This window comes from Anopheles coustani, chromosome 3 (assembly GCF_943734705.1).
Source record: "Anopheles coustani chromosome 3, idAnoCousDA_361_x.2, whole genome shotgun sequence".
In the NCBI taxonomy this organism is placed as follows: Eukaryota; Metazoa; Arthropoda; class Insecta; order Diptera; family Culicidae; genus Anopheles; species Anopheles coustani.
The window spans coordinates 42,140,831-42,162,323 of record NC_071288.1 but is presented as its reverse complement, the minus strand read 5'-3'; the positions used below and the strand labels follow the sequence as shown (position 1 = coordinate 42,162,323).

General features: G+C 41.6%; 1 protein-coding gene across 1 annotated transcript; it reads right to left on the bottom strand.

Moving 5' to 3' along the window:
- Window positions 1-7,079: 7,079 nt before the first annotated feature.
- Window positions 7,080-13,641, bottom strand: LOC131271855 (uncharacterized). The gene is made up of 6 exons (XM_058273415.1): window positions 13,504-13,641; window positions 12,939-13,147; window positions 12,265-12,478; window positions 9,216-9,513; window positions 7,700-7,824; window positions 7,080-7,584 (listed from the first exon to the last, which is right to left on the bottom strand). Exons 2-6 carry the CDS (start codon window positions 13,092-13,094, stop codon window positions 7,436-7,438), a joined length of 942 nt encoding a protein of 313 aa, XP_058129398.1. The 5' UTR covers window positions 13,095-13,147; window positions 13,504-13,641; the 3' UTR covers window positions 7,080-7,435.
- Window positions 13,642-21,493: the final 7,852 nt, after the last annotated feature.

The following is a 21,493-nucleotide window of genomic DNA, read 5'->3' as shown; positions in this document are numbered from 1 at the left end:
CCGGTATAGAGTGCCGTTGGATGGAAAATAGTTGTTTGTGATGATGTACACTGGTTGTTGACAAGATTTCAGTGCACAAACTATCTCTGTAATTTTTTTATAGTTAAACAATCAAATCAACACTGAACGCGCTTTCATTTGGATCGGCTCACGGATAGCAACGCATACACGAAGCGAAAAAAAGTGACAGAAAAACTGACATTTGCGCCTGTATGCTCAGAATTGTGTGCCTCGTGTAAACTAAGCAGAACACTCCTACTACGCATGATAATCCGTAGATGCGAATTGCGATGCGAATTGCGTATTGTTTCCGCCAATAGTAAGAATCCCCTCAGACAGGATTAAAACAATTCAGAGAAAGCGAGAGCACTGCATTGATTACTTGTTACCTGACCTTATAGAAAAACGAGTAATGTCGGTGCACATCCTTCTCCTTCCATGCCATCCGTGCAGCATTCGCTGCATTATGTGGCCATTATTCCCCACATATCAGTTTCTCCTTTCTTTCGTTTGTAATGGAGAATTCCTTAAATGTGTGTGACGATTCGCGAAAGGCGCAGTGTCGACTCAACTTTCGGCACACTCTGCCGCATGCTATTCCGCACCTTCTGTGTTTCGCGGACGGAACGACCCCCATGTCTTGCCTTGTTCGTTTCGCGGAAGGTTAAGCTACCTGTCCGAACAACAGTACTCTCGGATTGGTCGTCCGTATACTCTGCCGTGGATAGCGGTCCCCACTTCTCGCATTCTTCTTTTATTTTCTTGAATTCGTAGATCCGCAAACACATGCAATGAGATTCGAGTACGAATCGATTGGCTGCGATATAAGCAAATCGTGTGTGCGAGCGTGGTTGTTCTCACTCCCTCTCAAAAAAAAAAAAAATAATCGCTAGGTCAGCTTGGACGTACCGTCTTATGCCGTTGGCTTTCTCTCTCGCTCTCTTTTTTCTCTTTTTCCTTTCCCTCTTTCTTTTTCTCTCTCTCTCTCTCTCCTTCTCTCTCTCTCTCTCTCTCTCTCTCTCTCTCTCTCTCTCTCTCTCTCTCTCTCTCTCTCTCTCTCTCTCTCTCTCTCTCTCTTTCTCTCTCTCTTTCTCTCTCTCTCTCTCTCTCTCTCTCTCTCTCTCTCTCTCTCGCTATCTGGCTATATCTATCTCTTACCCTATGCCTCGCTTTGTCATACTTTCCATTTTTGGCTCTCTTTCTCCCGCTGTGTCTGCCTCTATCTTTACTGTATGTCTCTATCGTTCTCTCTCTCATTTTCTCGTTATACCTCTCCCTATTTCTTTCCCTCACTCTTACACACACTAACAGCACAAAATTCCAACAACAACGCACAGAAGGGTCGGAGGTTTTGCTTAAAAGGCCCAGTTTTCTGATTTTGAATTAGTAACGACATTGAATCAGGCATCGATCGAATATGGATTACTTTTCGCGCGCGTGCTTGTTGGGCCATGGTCGACCCTCGGAAGGAAAATTATTATATAGGAAAAGGATTTCTCGTGGTTGCTCATCCCTTAAATGTCTCGAACAAGAAAATCTTATTTTCCAGTATGGCTACCATAAGTTATCTATCTGCTTGATAAATTTAGTTCACTTCGTCTAGTCGTCAAAACTTTTCGTTTTTGCTAAAGTGAGAGAGGAGTTATTTTCCTGCTATAGCTATGCGTTTTCATTCATCTTTGCCTTCTGCTCGGTCATGAAGACGGGTTATGTCCATGCTGCATGCGACCTTTCTTTGCTTATATTCATATATCCCATACGAGTGCTCTGAATAGGATGAAAAAATCATCCGTGGTGTAACCGAGGATTTTGAGCCAGTCCAGAAGAACAATTTCAAACATATTTTGAAAAGAAAATATTCAAGATAAGGAAAAATAATCAAGCACTCGTCCTCCAACCACTCCTAACGATATCACACGGGCACACGGACTAGCACAGACAATCTGAATCCTTTCCATAGGAGGAGAAAGCGAACAAAGTTGAGGATAATGTGCTGTTTTTTCTCGACCCTCCAGAATTCACGGGCTATCGAGAGAAAAATGAGTCTGAAGAGCGTTGTCACGCGGAAATGTGATTGCTTTTCGGTTCCGCTTTTCAAGCATCGACTCCCTGAGCGCCGCCTTTCCGATGGAACTATCGAAACCGGGGAATTGCAAAGTGAAAAGTAAAAAGAAACACTTTTGGTAAATTATGACACAGAGAGTTTCTTAGGGTAGAGCGAGCGAAAGAACGGAAGAGCGTGACGGAAAGAGCCGAAGAATGGTTTTTTAAACGTTTAGGATCTTTCTTTTATCGGTAAAGACAGAAATCTATCCTGGTGCTTTGATTTGGCTTCTTTGAAACCGCGTGTTTGGCGCACGTTAATGACAAGCGCTGCTCGTTCCACTGGATGTTTCTTCACTTTGTTTTTTTAACCTTATTTAAATCAGTTTGCCTCGCTGATTATCATATTTATACAAAAGATGGAAAGGTCTTTAAAAACCGGAAGCAGATTGAAGAACTAAGAACGTGCAAAAAGTAGCTTGGATCTTTTTATGATTTCTAAGGACTTCTTAATCTTCGTTGATGTCTACGGCTTTTTTGGTTACGATGTATTAAATACAACACATCACATCTAACATGATTAATAGTTTACACTGACATACTTTTACTTTTTTTAAAATATCGTTACTAAAACTTACGAACCTAGATACTTTTTTTCTAGTTTTAACTTCAATATTATTCATAACAGCAGATGGTTGCTTAAGCACTTTGTGAGTATAACTTAATGTTTGTATTCAAATTTGATAGCCAACCTAGTAAACGGAAACAAGATCAATACAAAACCGGGCTCGAAGACCTCGAAAAATGATGCTGAAAGTAATGCCGCTTAAAGCCGAACCGTTGGTGGCTTGCACAGTAGTAGATAAATATTGGTCGATTCAAACCCGCTCCGATATTGCTTCCTGCGATGTAAATAAACCGTGAATGGGAAAGTTGACCGGAACTTCCGAGAAACCTTGCAATGGTGAACCCGTCGAAAGTCGCCGCTCCGCTAACCGTTTGCCTTTGTTCGCCGAGTAATCCAGCCCTTCGACTTCTGAACCGTCGAAATGGGTTTCCCGTGCTTTCCACGCGATTTTATTCCACAACACTCACTTTCCTGCTCACGTCATCCCAGGGCACCGCGAGCTTGACTTCACACACCCTGTACAAATATTTTAGCTCGCTGCTGCCGGATACGGAACGTTCAGGGAAAACCCCGGTTCAGTGCATCCTAAGCGGATTGAACGCGGGAAGGAATAAACAAAACCCAACGGCATACTCTTTGACAACTTTTTGTGCTCACGCCCTTCACCAGCGATAACGATATTTCCATGAGAGCGCTTGCAGGGTAATCGATACGGCTCACGGACATCGAGATCCGGTGTCAGTTTGTGTGCCTTTCGTCGTAAATCATTATAATGCGCCAGCAGCGACCGAAATGCATTCGAACAATATCGTCCCGGGGTACTAGCATCTATGAGCCGAAAGCGAGCATGTCATGCCACGACGCGCTTTTGATTCGAGGCTCCTTTAAATGGTTGGGCTTTAAATTGTTTAAATACATATTTGTTTGTAGACAATGATGGGGGAAGAAGGGGGGGGAGGGGGGTGTTTGGAGGGAGAGCTAAATCAGCAAACGTTGGAGCAACCCAGGGCGAAATCTTCTCGATTGAGGGCCAGATCGTGTACTCGGGAAGTTAAACGGTATGCAAATTGAGCACTTAGCAAGTGATTAACGAGCGCTCGGACAATCATGCATTTTGAGCGAGGCGAGAAATTGACCGATTTATGTAAAGTTCCTCGGGCAGTTTGGAGGAGGGGAGGCCCAGGGAAGCTAATTTTCAGCGGCGCACACCAGTGGTCAAACAAGGGTGATCATAGGTTATCCAGGTATGACAATGATTGTTTCGGAGCTATCCCACTTTACATCTTCGAGATATGCGAGCTGATATTTACCGCCTTGGTAAAGCATCCTATTTTAAGCTGGTAAAGTAAATTTTACTATGGAACTTTAACATTATTTTCTTCTTGATTTGATGCATGAAAAATTTATCCGAATATATTTGAAACTTTAGATTTTCCTTGACGCACAGGCCGCTTAACGACGAGATGGTACTGCTATGTACAACATCTTGTGACGCGGGAAGCAGAAACTACATCCGGCGGCATTGGCAAAAAGGCATATGACATCGGTGAACTTGTGAACCATGAATCAGTTTCACCGACCGGTTCGCTATCTGCATTACGAGCGCAGCCGAAGCTCGCGAAAGGAACAGCAAAGCCGGAAGCAGTTGCATCGCACTTGCACGCGCTCGCCCTGCGGATGAATTTAGAGGCGGTTTTGGCTTTCCATGCTCTTGGGGCGATCCCCAATTTTCGCTCGCTGCAGTAACAATCCATCGGTCGGATCGAGAAGCACGAACGCAGTGAATTATGCCTGTGGTTGGAGCGAATTATCCGTGGCGTTCTGCTTTCGTTTCCGCAAACGCTTTACGCTGGCTTTGACGTCCGTCCGAGGGCAAAACGACTGGAAAGGATGAAGCCGTTGAGTTAGTCGTTGCCGAAGCTGTACGGTACATCCGCATTGGCCATCGGTAATATGGGTCAGTCTCGAACAGAACGCCCCAAAACACCCCAAACACGAACCTATCGCGGAGTACCGGATTCCGGGGCAGGATTTCAAGCAACACGGACGAAAGTTTAGCGGGACGCAATTTAATTTCAGTCGGGTGTTGCAGGCGTCGCTCTAATGGAGTTATCGTTTGGTGGCGATTAAATAGTTACGTGTTTAGTGGTTTCGGTTAGCTTTGGTGGAACACGACGGTGGGATGATCCATTTTAAATGAATTATGAAAAAGCCTTTTGAGAGGAATTGCTAGGGGCATAGGTCTTACCTTTATTTGATTTGAAAAAAATAAAAACTTTACACAAATCGTTAACTTGGTTACATAATAGAATAATAAAATGGTTAATATAATAATAAATGGATAATACAATATCGAGTTGCATGCTATAAAGTTTGACTTTCGGATTGTGATTTGTTTTATTTGCAAGGCCCCACAACAATGAATGTTTCGTGTAGCGCGACGTATTGTCTGGCATGGACTTACATGGAGATAAAACTGCAATTGTTAATACATCTTCTAAACCAATGATATTTTTTTAATTTTGTCAAATTCTATACATACCTTCGAGCAGTAGGAAAACGTACAAATAAATCATCACAGAACAAATTGATCGACACAACGACCACAGATCGTTCATGCGTGTTCCTCCGTCAAACGGAGTTGTTTCATTACAAATACGAACTGTTTGAAACTATCCATCATTTCCACAATCAATCATAGTCTCGGGCCTCAGTAACAAATCTGAGTATAAGGATTTACTTCAATCCGAAGGCGTGATCAACGCGTGGCGATGTAGGAATATTTATTTCCGAACCTCGATCAATGTCAACCATGTGGTGGGAAATGAAAAACATTTTTTCTTGTGCTTAAACAACAAATCTTCCGTCATGAAAGGTTACATGATAGAAAAAAGAGCGATGGGGGAAAGGGGTTTGCGAAAACGAAAATTGTCGTTTGACAAAGGAAGAAGTAAGGAAAACGGACTGTTAGCAACCGGTTTCTGCAGCCGGGTAACAAAAATATCCTTGGGAGAAAGTTTCTATCATTCCAGTGGGGATCCTTCCATTCGCTCCATTCCTTCCTTTGCTCCGCATCCCGATTGCTGGTAAGCCGTCACGTGCCAGTAATTCGAAGACCAAGGTTTTTTGTTCCCATTGATACACGTCGTTCTGATGGGGTACAATATCCCGCAGCGTTAACGACGTTAGGAAAAAGCGGTGAGCAAAGCGCATCGTGAAAAGTGACGGAAACCCGATGAGGAGTAGCTTTTAAGGAGGAATAGAACTTTTTCTTCTTTCCACCTCCGAACTCGAGTCCGGATGTGCGATTAAACGTGCAGCGTGTAATCTAGGTTGACGGAAAGCCGAGAGAATTTTTCTTTCTTCACCTGCCCATCGGAAAAAGCTCAACATTCATTTGTTTTCGGGCTAGTGGTTAAGCCAGCAAATAGGAAAAAGTTAAAGAAACCCCCGTTTGGCCTTGATTCGATTGCTTGATCACAGCCTTACCTTTCGCTCTGAATGGTTGTTCGGGCAGAAATATGAGAAAAGAAACCTCTTCCTGGTGCGTCTCATCCGGAAGCAACGGGATCTGATTTTAATGATGCAACGTCATACTGACGGTTTGTGGAAAAATCAATTACAAATCAAATCGAACCACCGTCTCACCTTTTACCTACGGCGTCACGGGTGAACATTCCCGCACAACGTGAGAAGAAAGGCTGCTGTAACCATAATCACGCTCCAGTGGCTTGACATCGGAACGACCTCGAGAGTGGCAGACTGAAGGATGGCATCCCAGAAGCCAAATTAAAAAAAAAACTCAAGCTATTGTGGGAAGTAGTGTGAACTGCATATATCAAGCGGATGGGTTGGCTTGGTGAAACTTCCCAAGCTCGGGTTTCAGCGGTGAAGAACTGGAAGTAAAGGAAACATTAAGCCTGCGTTCGGGCAACAGGGAGGATTGAGTCCGGATTTTCTAAAACGGTTTTCTAGTTTGTTTTTGTTTTTCCTTCTGTCGCATTTATTCAGACACATCTCTAGCGACCTTCTCTGTGTCGTCTTGTAAACGGCTGAAATCGAACGACTGGCGAATGGAAGAAACACATTCTTCTCCAGGCAGCACTCGGATTGGGAAGAATCGGATCCATAAGGCGGGGAAATCCTAGAGAGATAGAATATATATTGCTTTGGATACAAAGTGCTTAACTCCGAGGCCTCAACCTTCAGCTGGTCAACGTAACAGGGAAATAATTTTTCTATTATAATAATTTATACCCAGAAGCCTGTTCTTAGTAAAATTACGATTTCTAGATAACCTAGATTATTCAAATAGAGAAGGAATTATTTATGATTAGCATAGGCATAGCATAGGGAATTTCGTATTGCACAAGAAATAAAAGATTAAAAGTTGTCGACTCTGGGCAAGATGCTCGTGGCATCCACAAACCATTTATTATTCCATCTAAACAAATAAAATCTCTCAACATTTCAAATATTCACATATTAACACCTGTATGATCTTTTTATCAGTTTTTCTCTACACAAGATGAGGACTCAGTTCACAGCAAGGTGAAACGAGGGTTGAATCGATCTTGTTCTAAATCGATTCAACACCAATGCATATTTGGGATATTTCGATATCAGGACTTTTGATTGCTGCTTGTAGTATACATACAGCCCCGGAAAGAAGCTAAATCCGTGTTGGCTGTGTAGTCATTGTAACAACCTTGGTTCGTTTTCCTGTATTTTAACGGATTTAGAAAGAATGTGAACAATTTCTCATCACATTTCCAATCGTTTCAATTGAAACCAGCCGAGATTCAGTAGTATACACCACGACAATAGCGCCATTATCGTATTGATGCCAACCAGGACGAACGCTTCCTCCCGTCGATGACCAGAGTTATGATGCACTGCGGCTGGCGTCTCACCTGTGGGAAAAGAACCGAAAATCCGACGATAATCAAATTTTCATTATCGCACTTGCGAGAACCGAGGGTCGATGCTTGAACCAGACCCAATACTAATCGCATTACGCATACGCACCGTTCAGAACCTGCACCTGGGCCGACGTACTCTGCTTGCCAGCGACGGTGCAGTTGTAGACGCCATTGTGTACACGGGTCGCCTGCAGGATCGATATGCGGCTTATAAGCCACTGCTTGGTTCCACTGCGAACGAATGAAGAATACCAGGTTAGAGCATCGGATTGAAAGGACGTCAGCCTTAATTGCCGCATTGATGCGTGATGGGCCCGATCGTGAATGTTGCACAGTCATGTTGCTTCGGTTCTGAAAATTGTGGACAAATTTTCATTCGAGGCCGCTTGCTGACCAACAAATCCTCCGATGTGATGAGAGGTTTCGTCAGGAAGTGGATTCGATCGAAGTTTCAACAGAATCTTTTTTTGAGAGTGAGTCACAAAACATTACGAAATCTTTTTTGGGACAATTTAGGAACGAATTCAAATGAAAAATTGGAATGAACCGGTGATTTAACAAGATTTTCTTTATTATGGTATGGTTTGTTTGTCTTCTAAGCAAACTTTTTGGCTAGATAAGCAGAGCATTATTAAAATAAAAACAGCATTAGTAACGGAATTCATACTGAAATTATAATTTGAATTTAGAAGAAATGGACTTCTGATGAGGTCATCAACCTGTGACATGTTATGCCACATAATGATTATTTTACTTACAAATGGAATGATAGTTTGCATCATAACCAACAAAAGCAGTTTGCCTCTAGATCAGGGGTCGGCATACATTTCCTAAAAGGGCCAGATGATTCAAACGAAACACAAAGCGCGGGCCGGATGCCTTAAACGATGATTTAATGTTTTCAAAGTAGTACCCTTTTAATTGGAGTGTCAACATTCTAATTAATAAAGTTATATAAAAAGTGATAAAAGACAATATATTTTCGTTGAATTTTGATTTTTTAACAGGAATACCTCGTTCAACAATTTTAACCTTCAGTTTTGGGAAGAAATTGCATCATCAATAAATTCGGTAAAAATTTAGTTGGGTGTTTTGTATTGCACTAAAGGATTTGGCCCCCGGGCCAGACTTTGCTGACCCCTGCTCTAGATAGACAAATTATCGGTAAATGGCACCTCTTCGACGGAAGCATCCCAACATGTTCCAACTAGAGTTGTGTAAATCTAATTCAGATTCATGAATCTGAATGAATCTCTGCCTTATAAGGGATTCATGAATCTGTCGTCGAGAGATTCATGAATCCTGAAGACACAAGAACTGATAAAAAGTCACCAGCCAAAAATCGGCTGAGGGACTCCCGTCCCCTCTTCGCCTATGAAAGAATCGGGGAGATTCATGACAGATCCATGTAAGATTCACAAACATTCATTAAGGTTTCGAAAGAATCATTAAGCTTTCAAGATTCGAATCCGCAAAGAATCATGAATCCATCGGAATGAATCTAAGGTGAAAGATTCATATGAATGAATCTCGGAAAAAGATTCGTTAAGCACAACACTAGTTCCAACTACATCATATTCACACAAATACATAATTTATTCAGCAAGGGAGATGAAACTTACCTAAAACTCATCTTGACATCCTTCGGTAGCTCGGCGCCATCCTTGGTCCAGCTTATCAATCCTCTATCCGTGGTGTCGCTCAGTTTGTTATCGTCTTTAAAGTTACTCGGGCGTAGAACGTTATTGGCCACCGCCGATGCGAATGTCTTCGATCGCTGAGATGCTGAAGCGAAGCTTGGTGGAAAAGTCGCTAGATACGACGTCGACACTTGGCACGATATTTCGATCGTACTGCCCAGTTTATAGTAACGATCATAGAACTCATAACCCATTTCATCCACTATCCGGACGGCGGGTTCTGTGGAGAACAGCGATAAGAAAATTAGGATTAGTGGATGGTATAATTTTCCCAATCATTGGCGATACAGTTCGATCTGAACTATTGATAATGGAGGCAATTGAAAGGTTCAAATGAAGTTTTCGTTTTCGTAATTAATTTGTAGAAAATCGAACATAGTATTTAGTACTAGTTTTTTGGAGGCCAGGTACCTGGCCCGTCGGTAACTCCTGGATCCCCTTCCGTCCCATGGAAGGTTTCATGTCGTCACCGTTACATTTTCTAGTTCTTTCTGTAGAAGGTCTTTTGTGTCAAATGGCGGTTATAATTTAAATACAAATATCACCGATGGCTCATGAAATCACGTTTACCAAACCTTTCGGTTAATTCAGCAGGAGGTTTCTTCATTGCCAAGCCAAGTTACAACACATTGCAACTCTACTTTGGAAAGTGCCGGGTTTTTAACTCCTGCTACGCATGATAATCCACATGATTGCGATGCGATTGTCACATTGTATCGGTCATTGAATAAAACCCTCTCCGAAAAGGGAGACAAAAATTAAGAGAAGTAAAGAGCACACATTGATGATACTTCCGGTGTACATCCGTATCTTTCCATACTATCTTGCAGGATCCTTCTGGATATGTGAAAATTCGTCAATGGCGCAGTATCAGCTCGAAGGCCGGAACATTGCGACGCTTGCTATCTTTGTTACTCGGAAGGATGTATGTCCCTTGTTCGTTTTGCGGATGCATGTAGATGCGCGTTCCAATTAACTGACCACGTTGCTACCAAATTTCTAATGCGCACGGTTGTTCCCTCTCCCCCTCTTAGGCTGCCTCCTCTAACTTCTCTTTCTTTCTCTCGCACGCCTCCCCCCTCTCACTCTCTCTCACTATCTCACACGCTTCCCAGCCCTTTTCTCTCTCTTTCTCTCTCTTTCTCTCTCTTTATTTCTCTCTTTCTTTCTCTCTTTCTCTCTTTTTTTCTCTCTCTCTCTCTCTCTCTCTCTCTCTCTCTCTCTCTCTCTCTCTCTCTCCCTCTCTCTCTCTCCCTCTCTCTCTCTCTCGCTCTCTTTCTTTCTCATTCCCGCTCGCCTAGTCTCTCTGACTTCCTCTCCCACTTGCTCCTTCTTACTCTGTAATGTCTCTATTTCACATTTTTTTGGCTCTCAAGCCCAAGGTGTATAAATATAGAAGGTGACTTTAATACGCTTTAGCAGGTGTGCCATATTTGAGTAATGATATGTCATAAGCTCAAACCTTCTCCAATACTCCCTCAAAACTCACAACAATACCAACAGCAGTGTTACGTCAAGTCATGAAATGTCATTTTACTCGTGACGACTTCATTTTCTAATATATACACCTTGTCTCCAGCCCCCCTCAACGGTGTCAAAACTGTTGCATCAAGATGTCAAAATTATGACGAAAAATTAAGTCACCTTGCAATGCTGTCCTCTTCGTATCTAACAATCTTTACAGCTCATGCATTCCATTTATTGAAAACCCATGATGATATTCCATTACCTCCATTTGATATGCTGTGTACACCTTGGGTTTTCACAAGATCAGTTTCAGATGCCCATTATATTTACATGAAGTAGAAAGAAAAACCGATTGCGATCGTGTTTCTGCTGATTGTTGTTCGCAACATATTTTCACGGAATATCTATCTTTTTGAAAACAAAAAATGTACTTTTACAAAAATACCTTACAACTCTATACACACCCTGGGCCCACTAATGGATAACCAAAACACTTTTTTGTCATAAAGTGCCCATGAAAACCATGCTTCTTCAGTTTATAGTTTGCAACACTAAAAATCCTGGCATTTTCAGAACACATTGATCACGATAATTATTTATGTTATAATAAATTTACCTTGAAACACTACATATATACCTTGGGCTTTACCTGAAATAGTTATTTGCATCAAATAACCAAGGTTGGGACAGCTGACGTATCTATTATTTTTCCATGATAAAAGGATCACCATGTGATCAATGAACAAAAATAGAACAAAAGTTTTTTTCAACACTAAAAAGGTTTCAATAAAATCATTCATTACCTGTTTTGATAACAAAACATGTTGATTTAAAAATTAGATTACCTTGCAACGATGTACATACCTTGGCCCTGTCAGTGTCTTGAAAAAATATCATTTTCATGAAACTGGCTAACATTACCCTACCTTTAAAAAGGAAATCAAAGCAAGCTGTCAATGCAGTTCTAACTTGTTCATTCGTGCGTGTGGAGGTTTTGTTTACAAAAGTTTTTTCTAAAATACATTAAAACTTGTGCTTAAGTTGAGGTGGAACCGTTATCGTTCAAGGCACAGAGGTTTTGTGTTATGCTGTAGTGATTTTGTTCTTGATGTTTTGCTGGAAACGATTCAGAGAAAGAGTGTTTCCTTCGCATGTTTGGTTTTAGCCGTTGCGGGCGCGACGGTCGAAAAACGCATGGTCGAAAAAACGCGTCAAACGAAAAAAACGCTAAGTTACGCTCAAAACTAAATTAAGTATAAGGATATTCACAAATTCTAGGAAAAGGTTCGAATACTAACCTTCAAATAATAATCTCCCTAGAGATATATACGTGTACGTCTTGTGTACGCTTAAGACTATCATGAGTAAGTTACCCCCTTTTCTCGTTTAAGTCGTGCATAATGATCAGTTTTAATTATCGCACCAAAAAAAATATTTACTTCTCCTGGTCATTTACTAATTTTGAGGAAACCTAGCAGGATTCGAACCCTTGCCCTTAACTTACCCAGCACCGTCAGATTCGTTGCGAACACTCGCGGAGGATGTGTCGACACTTGGCACATGTACAGCCCGGCGTCGTCCGATTTGACCGGGTTGATATGTAGCCTCCAATTATTGGGATATTGAAACTTCACCTTTATCCTCGGGTCCCCGCTGTACGTATTATTGCCGACGGTGAGTAATGACACCTTATCGGTGGTCCGGCGGATCCACATCACCTACGCCGGCGATACATGCCACAAACATTCCGAATTAGGATGGAAGAGCAGATAAAATACCAGCACGTGGAAAAGAGTAGGAAAAGGGGGAGAGATAAGATTAATTTTCGCCCGCTTACGGGTTCGGGTTCGGCAAACTCCTTCTCATGCTGTTTAGCGTCAAGGGCGAAGCGCCCTCTGCCGGGGCACTCGGATATCCATCCGGACATAAATCTCGAATCGGTTTCAGTCCCCGGCCATAGCCTCACTTTCATCACCAGACGCGCTGGAGGTCTCCGGAGACGATTCCTTCTCAGTCCGGAAGGAATAAACATCCAGGTGCGCAGGTATGATTTAATATGGTAAGGAGGCTCCTATCCGATGAAATCGCGTGCTTTGGGATAGCTCGGCCTATTGTGGTTCCTTTTATGAATAACGGCATCTGGATGACGAAGATGGCGAAGCTGTCGGCGATGCTTACCGTTTTATCTTTCAGCATTCCTACCCTACAGTTGAGTATGGCCTCCGTTGATAAATGATATCCGACGGGCAAGGCCGCTCCGGAAGTCACGTTGACCGGTTCCTCGAAAAATGGACCCCAGTGGCGTTCGTGGTGATGCTTGCTCTGATAAGGCATCGAATGGACGACTCGACTACGTCGCACGTCAGGTAGCGTGGGAATGAGTAATGCTAGAACCGAACAATGGGATGCGATCGAAAGAACGTATCATAAGTGTGATTTGAATAATTTAATTGAGTCAGCTTTGAACATGAAAAGTAGTGAAAAGTTCTGGGTTGGAATGAGAAGGATAGAATATAGTTTGTTTTCTCCGAGAAAGCCATTCTTGGAGAGATTGTATCCTATATTGCCACGGGTGCAACGGTGGGTTTTCTTTTTGGTACAACATACGATTGACTTGCCATTTGCTGTAAATTAACTTCTATAAATAACATTTATCTGGTTTCTCCTACATCTTGTCATTGAATGATTTCTTAAGAAAGGGAGCTTACTGACTCAGACACCTGTTAATTCAATCTAGACTTACGTGGCTGAAATGATGTGCTTTTCACGTCGCTGCTACTGTCTACGGACGGATCTGCCTTCGCCTCTGGTCAGCTGGAACTGTCAGATTCAATGTTTCGGCTAGATTGCGTACCAACAGCCAACATGTTCACCGTCGTCGTCGACGTCGTCGTCGTAGTCGTCGTCGTCGTCGTCCAGTTGAAAAGTGTGCCTGGAGCCGGCGTTGACGTCGCTTTCGATGCAACATTATTGGCATGGCTGTCCTCGGCTAAAAGCGATGCCGATGGGATTGATGGGACCGGTTGCAGGAAGTTTGTTACGAGTTCCAGGGTAGACGAAAGAGCGTCCCATGATGATGATGTGGCCGTCTGTGAAACCGGCGCCTCTGATGTTAACATCGACGGAGATAGTTCTTTACTTGTGACTTGCATGGGGTCTTGTAACTCCATCGTGGTGATGGTATGATCAACAAGCATTGTCTGTGCGCGAACGTCTAAAACCGAAATTGGATGATGTATAAATTTTAATCTTTTTTAATATCGAATAGTCGCTTTTAATTTGGTAAATAATTTTAATATGTTTAAAAAAATAACTATCACTGAAACATGTAAAACTGTGTTCGATAGGGTTATAAAATAGATTGAAGAAATATTTTGGAAAAATGAGTTTAACTTATTTTGCTTTTAGTTTTATCATCAGTGAAACCTTTACCTCTCGTGTTCAATCTGACACGTAAATCTGACAGGTTATTTGCATGCCTTCATGGAAGGTAGTCATCCTCCATTTGGGGTTTATTTTAAACATAAAAATTATCATGAAAATTAAAACATGTTATTAACAGGATGTGTTTTTTTCCATTTCCACCGATCAGTTTTCACCGATAAGCACGTTTGGTAAATCTGCAACACCGAAGGGCTATCCCTGAAACGGGGCCGCATTCAGAAGGAACGCAAATAGCAAAGATTTCATGCTTAACTTAAACACAAACTTGGAACGGGTTTTTCAGAAGCCTTAACGAGGCGTTAGGGATTTCGGAATGTTCCTCACAGTGAAGAGGTATCTGCAGCTATAAATTTTTATTCCAAAAGTCCAACACCGACCATATTTTTCAAATGAGTTTATCGTTTAGCGTTGCTAGCGGCAAATGAATTTAACATGGTTATTCAATATTGGGCACTTTTAAGATGTTTTGTTTTTCGAAATTTCTGAACATTATACAGACATTTTTCTATTTTTTTGTCAATTTACTAAACATATTGATGTTTATAACCTTATTGAATAACTTGCTTACTTGCTATTCGATTTCAAATCTTGAATTTTGATAAAGTTAATGTGATTATAAGACTGGTTGATTTTAAGTTATCGGTTTTTTAAGTTAACAAAATGCTTGCTGGTTATTAAATTCATATAAGTTGATAAAAATACTTACCAATCATAACCGTCAGTAGGAACACAATAGTCCCGAGTGTGACTCTGTTGCATCGTTTATTCAAGCTGCCCAGCGATGTCATCGCAAAATCATTATCCACAATGCCTAATAACGAAGCCAAGTTTCCATGTTGTATCGTTTAGTCACTCACAATGGAACCGGAAACCCTCCCTTTCGCTTAAGTTTTTTTATTGTCTTACTGAGGGTAGAATACATTGGAATAAATGAATCCTCACTTCCGTTACACTTATTTCGTCGAAACCTAAATAACACTTTGTTTACGCAAGTTTCCCGTTCTTCTCTGTGGTGCGTTGTTTAGCCTTCACCGCTACTTTCATTCAAGAAACTGGTATTCCATTCTCTGGTTTCACTGCTTGCGGCTTGGAGTAAGCGTCGGCCGGTAACTTTCATCTCCTTTTCAGAGAACTGGGCTGAACTTTTCCTTCATCTGCCATAATTTTTACAGGTTATTAAGCAGTATTCGTTGTTCATTTCATGCACAAGCACGAAACTGGATCTTAATATGGTTCATACACAGAATACGATCATTTATTTTAACAATTTTTACGCTCCAAGACTCGTTCGTCATAGCTGATCCACTTGGTCTCCCTTTATGTTTTGTGTAAAAGTTCGTGTTACGTGATCATTTCGTTAATGATTATAGCTGATAATAAGGGGGTCCGCGACAGCCGAGCGGTAGTGCCGGTTATAAAATCGGCCCATGAGCGCCGGGGCTCACCACCTCGACGGCGTGGGTTCGAATCCCAACCGAGACCGGACCCTCCCCTGTACGAGAGGACTGACTATCCACGTACAACAGGGAAACAAGTCTCGTAAGCCCTTAACGGGCAGGCATGACCAAACAAGGTCGTTTCGCCAAGAAGAAGAAGAAGCTGATAATAAATAAAAATAATAAACAAATGTTAATTTAACTAACAAGTTTTGATTAAAACAGTGCAAGAAAATTTGGGAAAAACAGATAAACTCTTAGTGCACAAAAAGCGTTCCTAAATAAATCGCCTCCATAAATTCTCGCTATCCACAGTGCTACGAGTTCCATTTTCGATTGTGTGGATGCTAAGCGTCCTTCCTGAGTTCGATTTTTCCCTGCATTTTGCTTAACGAAAATTGCAAGAGGGTAAAGCAGTGGCCATGATTACGATGAAAAAAGTTCAGGGAAACAAATTGAATGTCCAGAATCATTGAAATATTTAATGTAGCGCGAATACCAACGCTTTTATCCACAGCCGGCAAATAAGAATGAACAAAGTCTCACCATTGAAAGAACGCCGTGTCTCATGTCACCGTTAGCTTGGCAGGAAACGCGGAAATCTCTGCATGCACGCGTCGGATGCTGAGAACAATAAATGGCTAACGCCAGCACTGGCTCGGGACTGTGGAAAGTTATTTGGGGTATTTCCACACATTTTGAGGGCTTGATTTAGTGAATTTCAGTTGGCAAGACGAAACCGAAACAGATGATGGCAATTTGCCAATCGACTCATCTAAACTTGGCATTGGAATGTTTAAGTGAAAATAGCAAAAGGCATCAGTGATATCAGTGGGTATTTTATAAATTTTTAATTTATATTTACAATTAGTAAACATTAAAAAGATTTGTTTGTTTCGATGTTTTCGGGTGAATTAAAACCAGCGAGGTATTCGTACAAAAGTTCAATTGAGCTTGAGCTTAAACATTCATGGGAAGTTGAAAACTGGAAAAACTTCTATCATGTTAGTAAAACAACCATCTTTATTCTGCCTTCAAAAGCTTATGTACTTCAAGTCGCTCCAAACGAACCGCCATGAACGATTATGATCGCTTTTTATCCTTTTCATTTCTAATGAACTTTTTCACCGTTGCAGATTTCAAGGCTTTTCATCCGCCTCAAGTGTATGTTGCTCGACACCTGTGAAGGAAAACATTGCAGGGTGAAGCACAAACAACCTGAATTGAAACAACTCAAAAGGTATTTCATAAGCTTGCAATGGCTAACGCCCGTTGCGTGAAGATACTCTCTGCGATGTGAAGCAATAAAGTGTTGATTTGTCATTTTTTTTGTTTTTTGAGAAAATAGCATTAAAGTTCTCTTCACATTATGCAAAGATATTTATGCTCCATATGATAAGCCCATTTTTATTGTCAAAAATAGGTAATGAGCAAAACATTTGAAAATGAACTATATTACACTTGAAAGCTTGAAAAATTACTTGTGAAGTCTTCTGAGAGAATGCTTATAAACATTTGATCCAGTTGCAGTTTGTATTCTCATTTCGTTTTGTTTATCAACACTTTTAGTGAAAACGCATTTGTTGAAAACACTATCTAAATTGCCTACCAACAATTGTTTCCATTATTCACTTGAGGTTGGATTAATTTTAACGGCAAATCAAACACCCTGGCGAAGTGCACGATAGTCTCTGGTCGTGGTGGAAAAATTTATCCATTGTTTGATACCTTTCGCAGTAACACGTTCACTCATTCAGCGTAACGACATTTCCAAAACCTTTCGAACACATCCTGAGTATCCACGGAAAACTGTGTTGATAGTTCCCAGAAGATTGTCTTTCCATCACGAGGTGCTACCTGTCCATGCGTGTGAGGTGTGAAAGTTCTCTCGTAAAGCATTTAAACATCTAAAACGAACTTCTGCGAAGAGCGTATTATACTGAGGCCCCCCGTGGGGCCAGCAAGTGTATTATGACATTATTATCCGAATGCCAACGAGATGCTACACAACTGGTATGTCGTTAAAAGGCACAGTTCATCACTGAACACACACGTCTCCACAGGACAATTCAAATTGATTGGTATTGTTCACCTTCCAGGTGGAACAAACACTCAGCAAATCAGCTGGAACCACACAGGGCTAGATACAGGGTCCGCAGCCATACAATGGCAGGCCCCAACCGGTACAGGGATTCATGAACGTGCTAGGGGGATTGCCTGTACCGGTAGAGGGATATCCGCGGGCATATAATTGCAAACCGCGGTGGCTGAGGGGAATCAAGCTGGCGTATTGTTGCGATTGTCAACCGGTCGCAAAATAGTAGGTATCTGGCAACCGTGCATGAGCGGTGCTGTGCACCGCACACTCAAATGTATCGCATGAGTAACCGTTAGATTTCAAGTAAAAACGACGAAAAACTACGTTCAAATGAAATTTCGTATTTAGTATTTACGGAAAAAATATTATATCAAAAACTAAATTTGATATTTCCTTTCAACGTGTTCGATTAGTTGTTTAGCACGCCATCTAACGGTCATTTGTGCGACACATTTGAATCATGCACGGTTGCCAGATACCTACTATTTTGCGACCGGTTGACAATCGCAACAATACGCCAGCTTGATTCCCCTCAGCCACCGCGGTTTGCAATTATATGCCCGCGGATATCCCTCTACCGGTACAGGCAATCCCCCTAGCACGTTCATGAATCCCTGTACCGGTTGGGGCCTGCCATTGTATGACTGCGGACCCTGTAATGCGATTGCAATCCCCCTAACGAACACCGGTACAGCTGTTTGGTGAACTATTTTGAACGAAGAATCACCTCCCGAAACACCGTTATAGAAAATCTATTCTGAAAAACCAGATATACAGCATCCGATATGAACGACCGCTCTAAGTAACGCATGAATCAGAACTGACCTTCCATCCTCCGGAGTAGGCCTGTCAGGATCGGACCAAACAGTCATGTTCAGTCGTTTCACCAGCATGAAAATCTATTCACGGGAGCATCCAATCCGCCAGCGTGACTACTCATTCTCGTGGAGTCTGCGCCGTATCTCATGAAGTGCGTGGTAATGTTTACTCTCCGTCAGTGTGTCTTTGCCGGTAGATGAACTTATTTCTCGTGCATGAACTGTATGGAAATGCGCTGGAAAGCACTCCTCTACAAACGCTCTTTCAAGGTACACACAGATAGATAGCATTTTTCTCGATGCGACTCACTTCCTCATTTTAAAACCATCGTTTTTACGCCTGCTGTCTTTTATCAGCGATTCATGACTCAAGATGCTCGTGCGACTTCTAAGATGTCGTATGATTTAAGGCTCGGCTCACTTCCGATCCCATTTATAATTTTGAGTTTGAGGTCAAATGCAATTGAAAGGTCGCCGATGGATTATCTCTTAAGTCCTTTAAGATTAGCCAGGCGGTGTTTTCCATAGAAGGTACGTGGTTATACCGTAACGGTTGATAACAAGGGCTTTTGTACGTTTTTTTACTAGAACGTGGGGGAATTCTTTAAAACGGACATGACGAACTTTAAAACGGACACTCAATACATCAATGAGAACGTCGAAATGTCACGTCTGAAACTCACCCGTAAGTATGGATGTCATCAGGCAGAAATTACAAAGGAAAGGAATCTGGAAGGTATTTTACCATCTTTCATTTAACTAGAAACATCCCTGGACCTTGGATGTACGCTTGTTTAGGCTTTGCTGGCTAAATCATAATAATTCATATGTCGTCAAAAGTCCAATATTAGTAAACCAATTTAATTACGAATGTCAGAAGCCTCAGCGTGAAAGCATGTATTGATACAACTTTAAACTACACTTGTTTACCTTTGTTTCTTAAATCCTTCATCAACCGCAAAATATTTTCAAAACAGGACATCACTTTGTATCATATTTGGTCCCAAAATTACTCTCTGTTGTCGACATCCTAGATGAAAGATCTAAGAACAAGCGGCTTCCCTTCATCATGGTTCGATTGAATTAAAGGTTTGAAGACATTTCGTCCTGCGAGACTAAATATTTACGCCATCTTCCGTCGCCTCCACTTGCGTTGGAGAACGAACAGGAAACATGCAAGCTGGGTTGTAGACGAACGCCTCGATGTAACGTGTGTTTAATTGTTATTACATATGCAACGAGACACTCCGTTAGCTGGTTCGAATTCCATGAATCCCTCACGAAGCTTTAGGGCATTTTGCATACGAGGATGTGTGAAGAAGGTGGTTGTTTTTTTCTCAGTCGAGAGAAAAAAAGAAACATAAACACATACGTCAATATAGGCGATGGAATATGTAACCTTGTCTAGGGTTCAAAAACAAAAAAACCTTGTTCTTAATCATTTGCAACGGGATGTGTAATTTGGCAAGATCTTTCTTTTCCAAGGAACTCATCTTTTATTTCTTTTTCTTCATGGTACTTCCAATTCCAGCATGGCATGGATGTATTTGAGATTCATTCCTTGTTGTAGGCCAGCAAGGAAGCTGCTTTTTCTCTGATGCTACTTATGCCTTCAAACAAGGGTATCCCAACATGTGAAGAGATCGTAGAACGATGCTCAATGTTGCACACTATGGAACTTTTAACCCATTCCGGCACACAAAACGATTAAAATTTGTTTCTGATAATTCATCCGAGTAATTCTCGGTTTATTTTCGATTATTTCAACTGTTAAGTCCGATACAGTTCCATAGAATGCATAAATCGTTAATACGTTTGAAAGTTTTAATCTCTTTTAACAATCCCAGATAGTATTCTTTTGGGCACTTTGGGACAAACATTTGCTCATTGTTTCGATCGAATATGAACGAATGTCTCTTGTCCTTCGTTTCGAGTGCTGAGAACTTCTTTCTCAATCGTGTTTCACGGTCCGCTGATAATTGGCCACATCCTCCTAGTAGGGACTCATATCGAATTACCTAAGCCAGTCCTTTCCCTTAGCAACGATATCGACACTGGCAATATTGCAGTTTTAAGACAAGAATCGATTGGAATAAAAACAAGAAAATTGAAGATCGCACTCAAGTGGCTAGACGATATTTTCATTGTCTTCCAATTGCATTGCATACAACTTGTGATGTTATGTTGAAGATGGTTTAAAGTGGGAAATTCGCTTTCCTGCATGTATTTTGTTTCTTAACAAAGGAGTAAAACAAATTCAAAAGGCAGTCTCTTCGTATGCATAAAGGTCAAGATTGTTTTTTAGGCTTAAATACTAAGCATACCTTTTCTACCAGTCGACTGCTGGACATAGCACAGCATTTTCCCACGTGGCATGACAATCTTTCAGCTAAACTCCACGGTCTAACCAAAACCAAAACCAAAATAAAAATAACCAACGACCCAAAAACGGTGCATCTCGGCATTCAGTAAACACAGGGAAAACATTTAAGCAGCAGCCAGTAAACATCTCAACCAAAAATCAGAGCGCTTTGTGCAATCAAAAGCAATGCGCTGCACATGCAGCCCTCAGGCGTCAGGTGAGCTTCCGACCTTCGCTTAACTTGTACCTCTGCCTTCGTTTGCTAATGGCGCTGACATTGTGAAAATCGTTTCCTCGGTGCGATGGAGCCACATTTTTATCGTCCGACCGACGATTCCGACGATGGTCGAGATTCGCTGAGCTGGGCATTTTCAACAATCGGAACACGAATACTGTTTCCCTTGTTTCTGGGTATAGAAAGGACGCAACAAAACTGAGGCGAGCGTGTGTTTTACATAGCAGGTTTCCTTTTTATGGAATGAACATGCTTAAGTGTGTGTTAGGAAATTATGTTAACAGTCTCCTTTGTAGAAAATGATTACAGATGGCGCTCGTGAAATCCTATGATCTATATA

Bases quoted from the DNA above. Each gene is read 5' to 3' on its own strand.
- LOC131271855 (XM_058273415.1), bottom strand. From the start codon at position 13,094: ATGCCTTATCAGAGCAAGCATCACCACGAACGCCACTGGGGTCCATTT. The intron at 12,479-12,938 runs GTAAGCATCGCC...TCGCCGGCGTAG, and splicing joins GAATGCTGAAAGATAAAACG to GTGATGTGGATCCGCCGGAC. The intron at 9,514-12,264 runs GTAAGTTAAGGG...TGTTCTCCACAG, and splicing joins AACGAATCTGACGGTGCTGG to AACCCGCCGTCCGGATAGTG.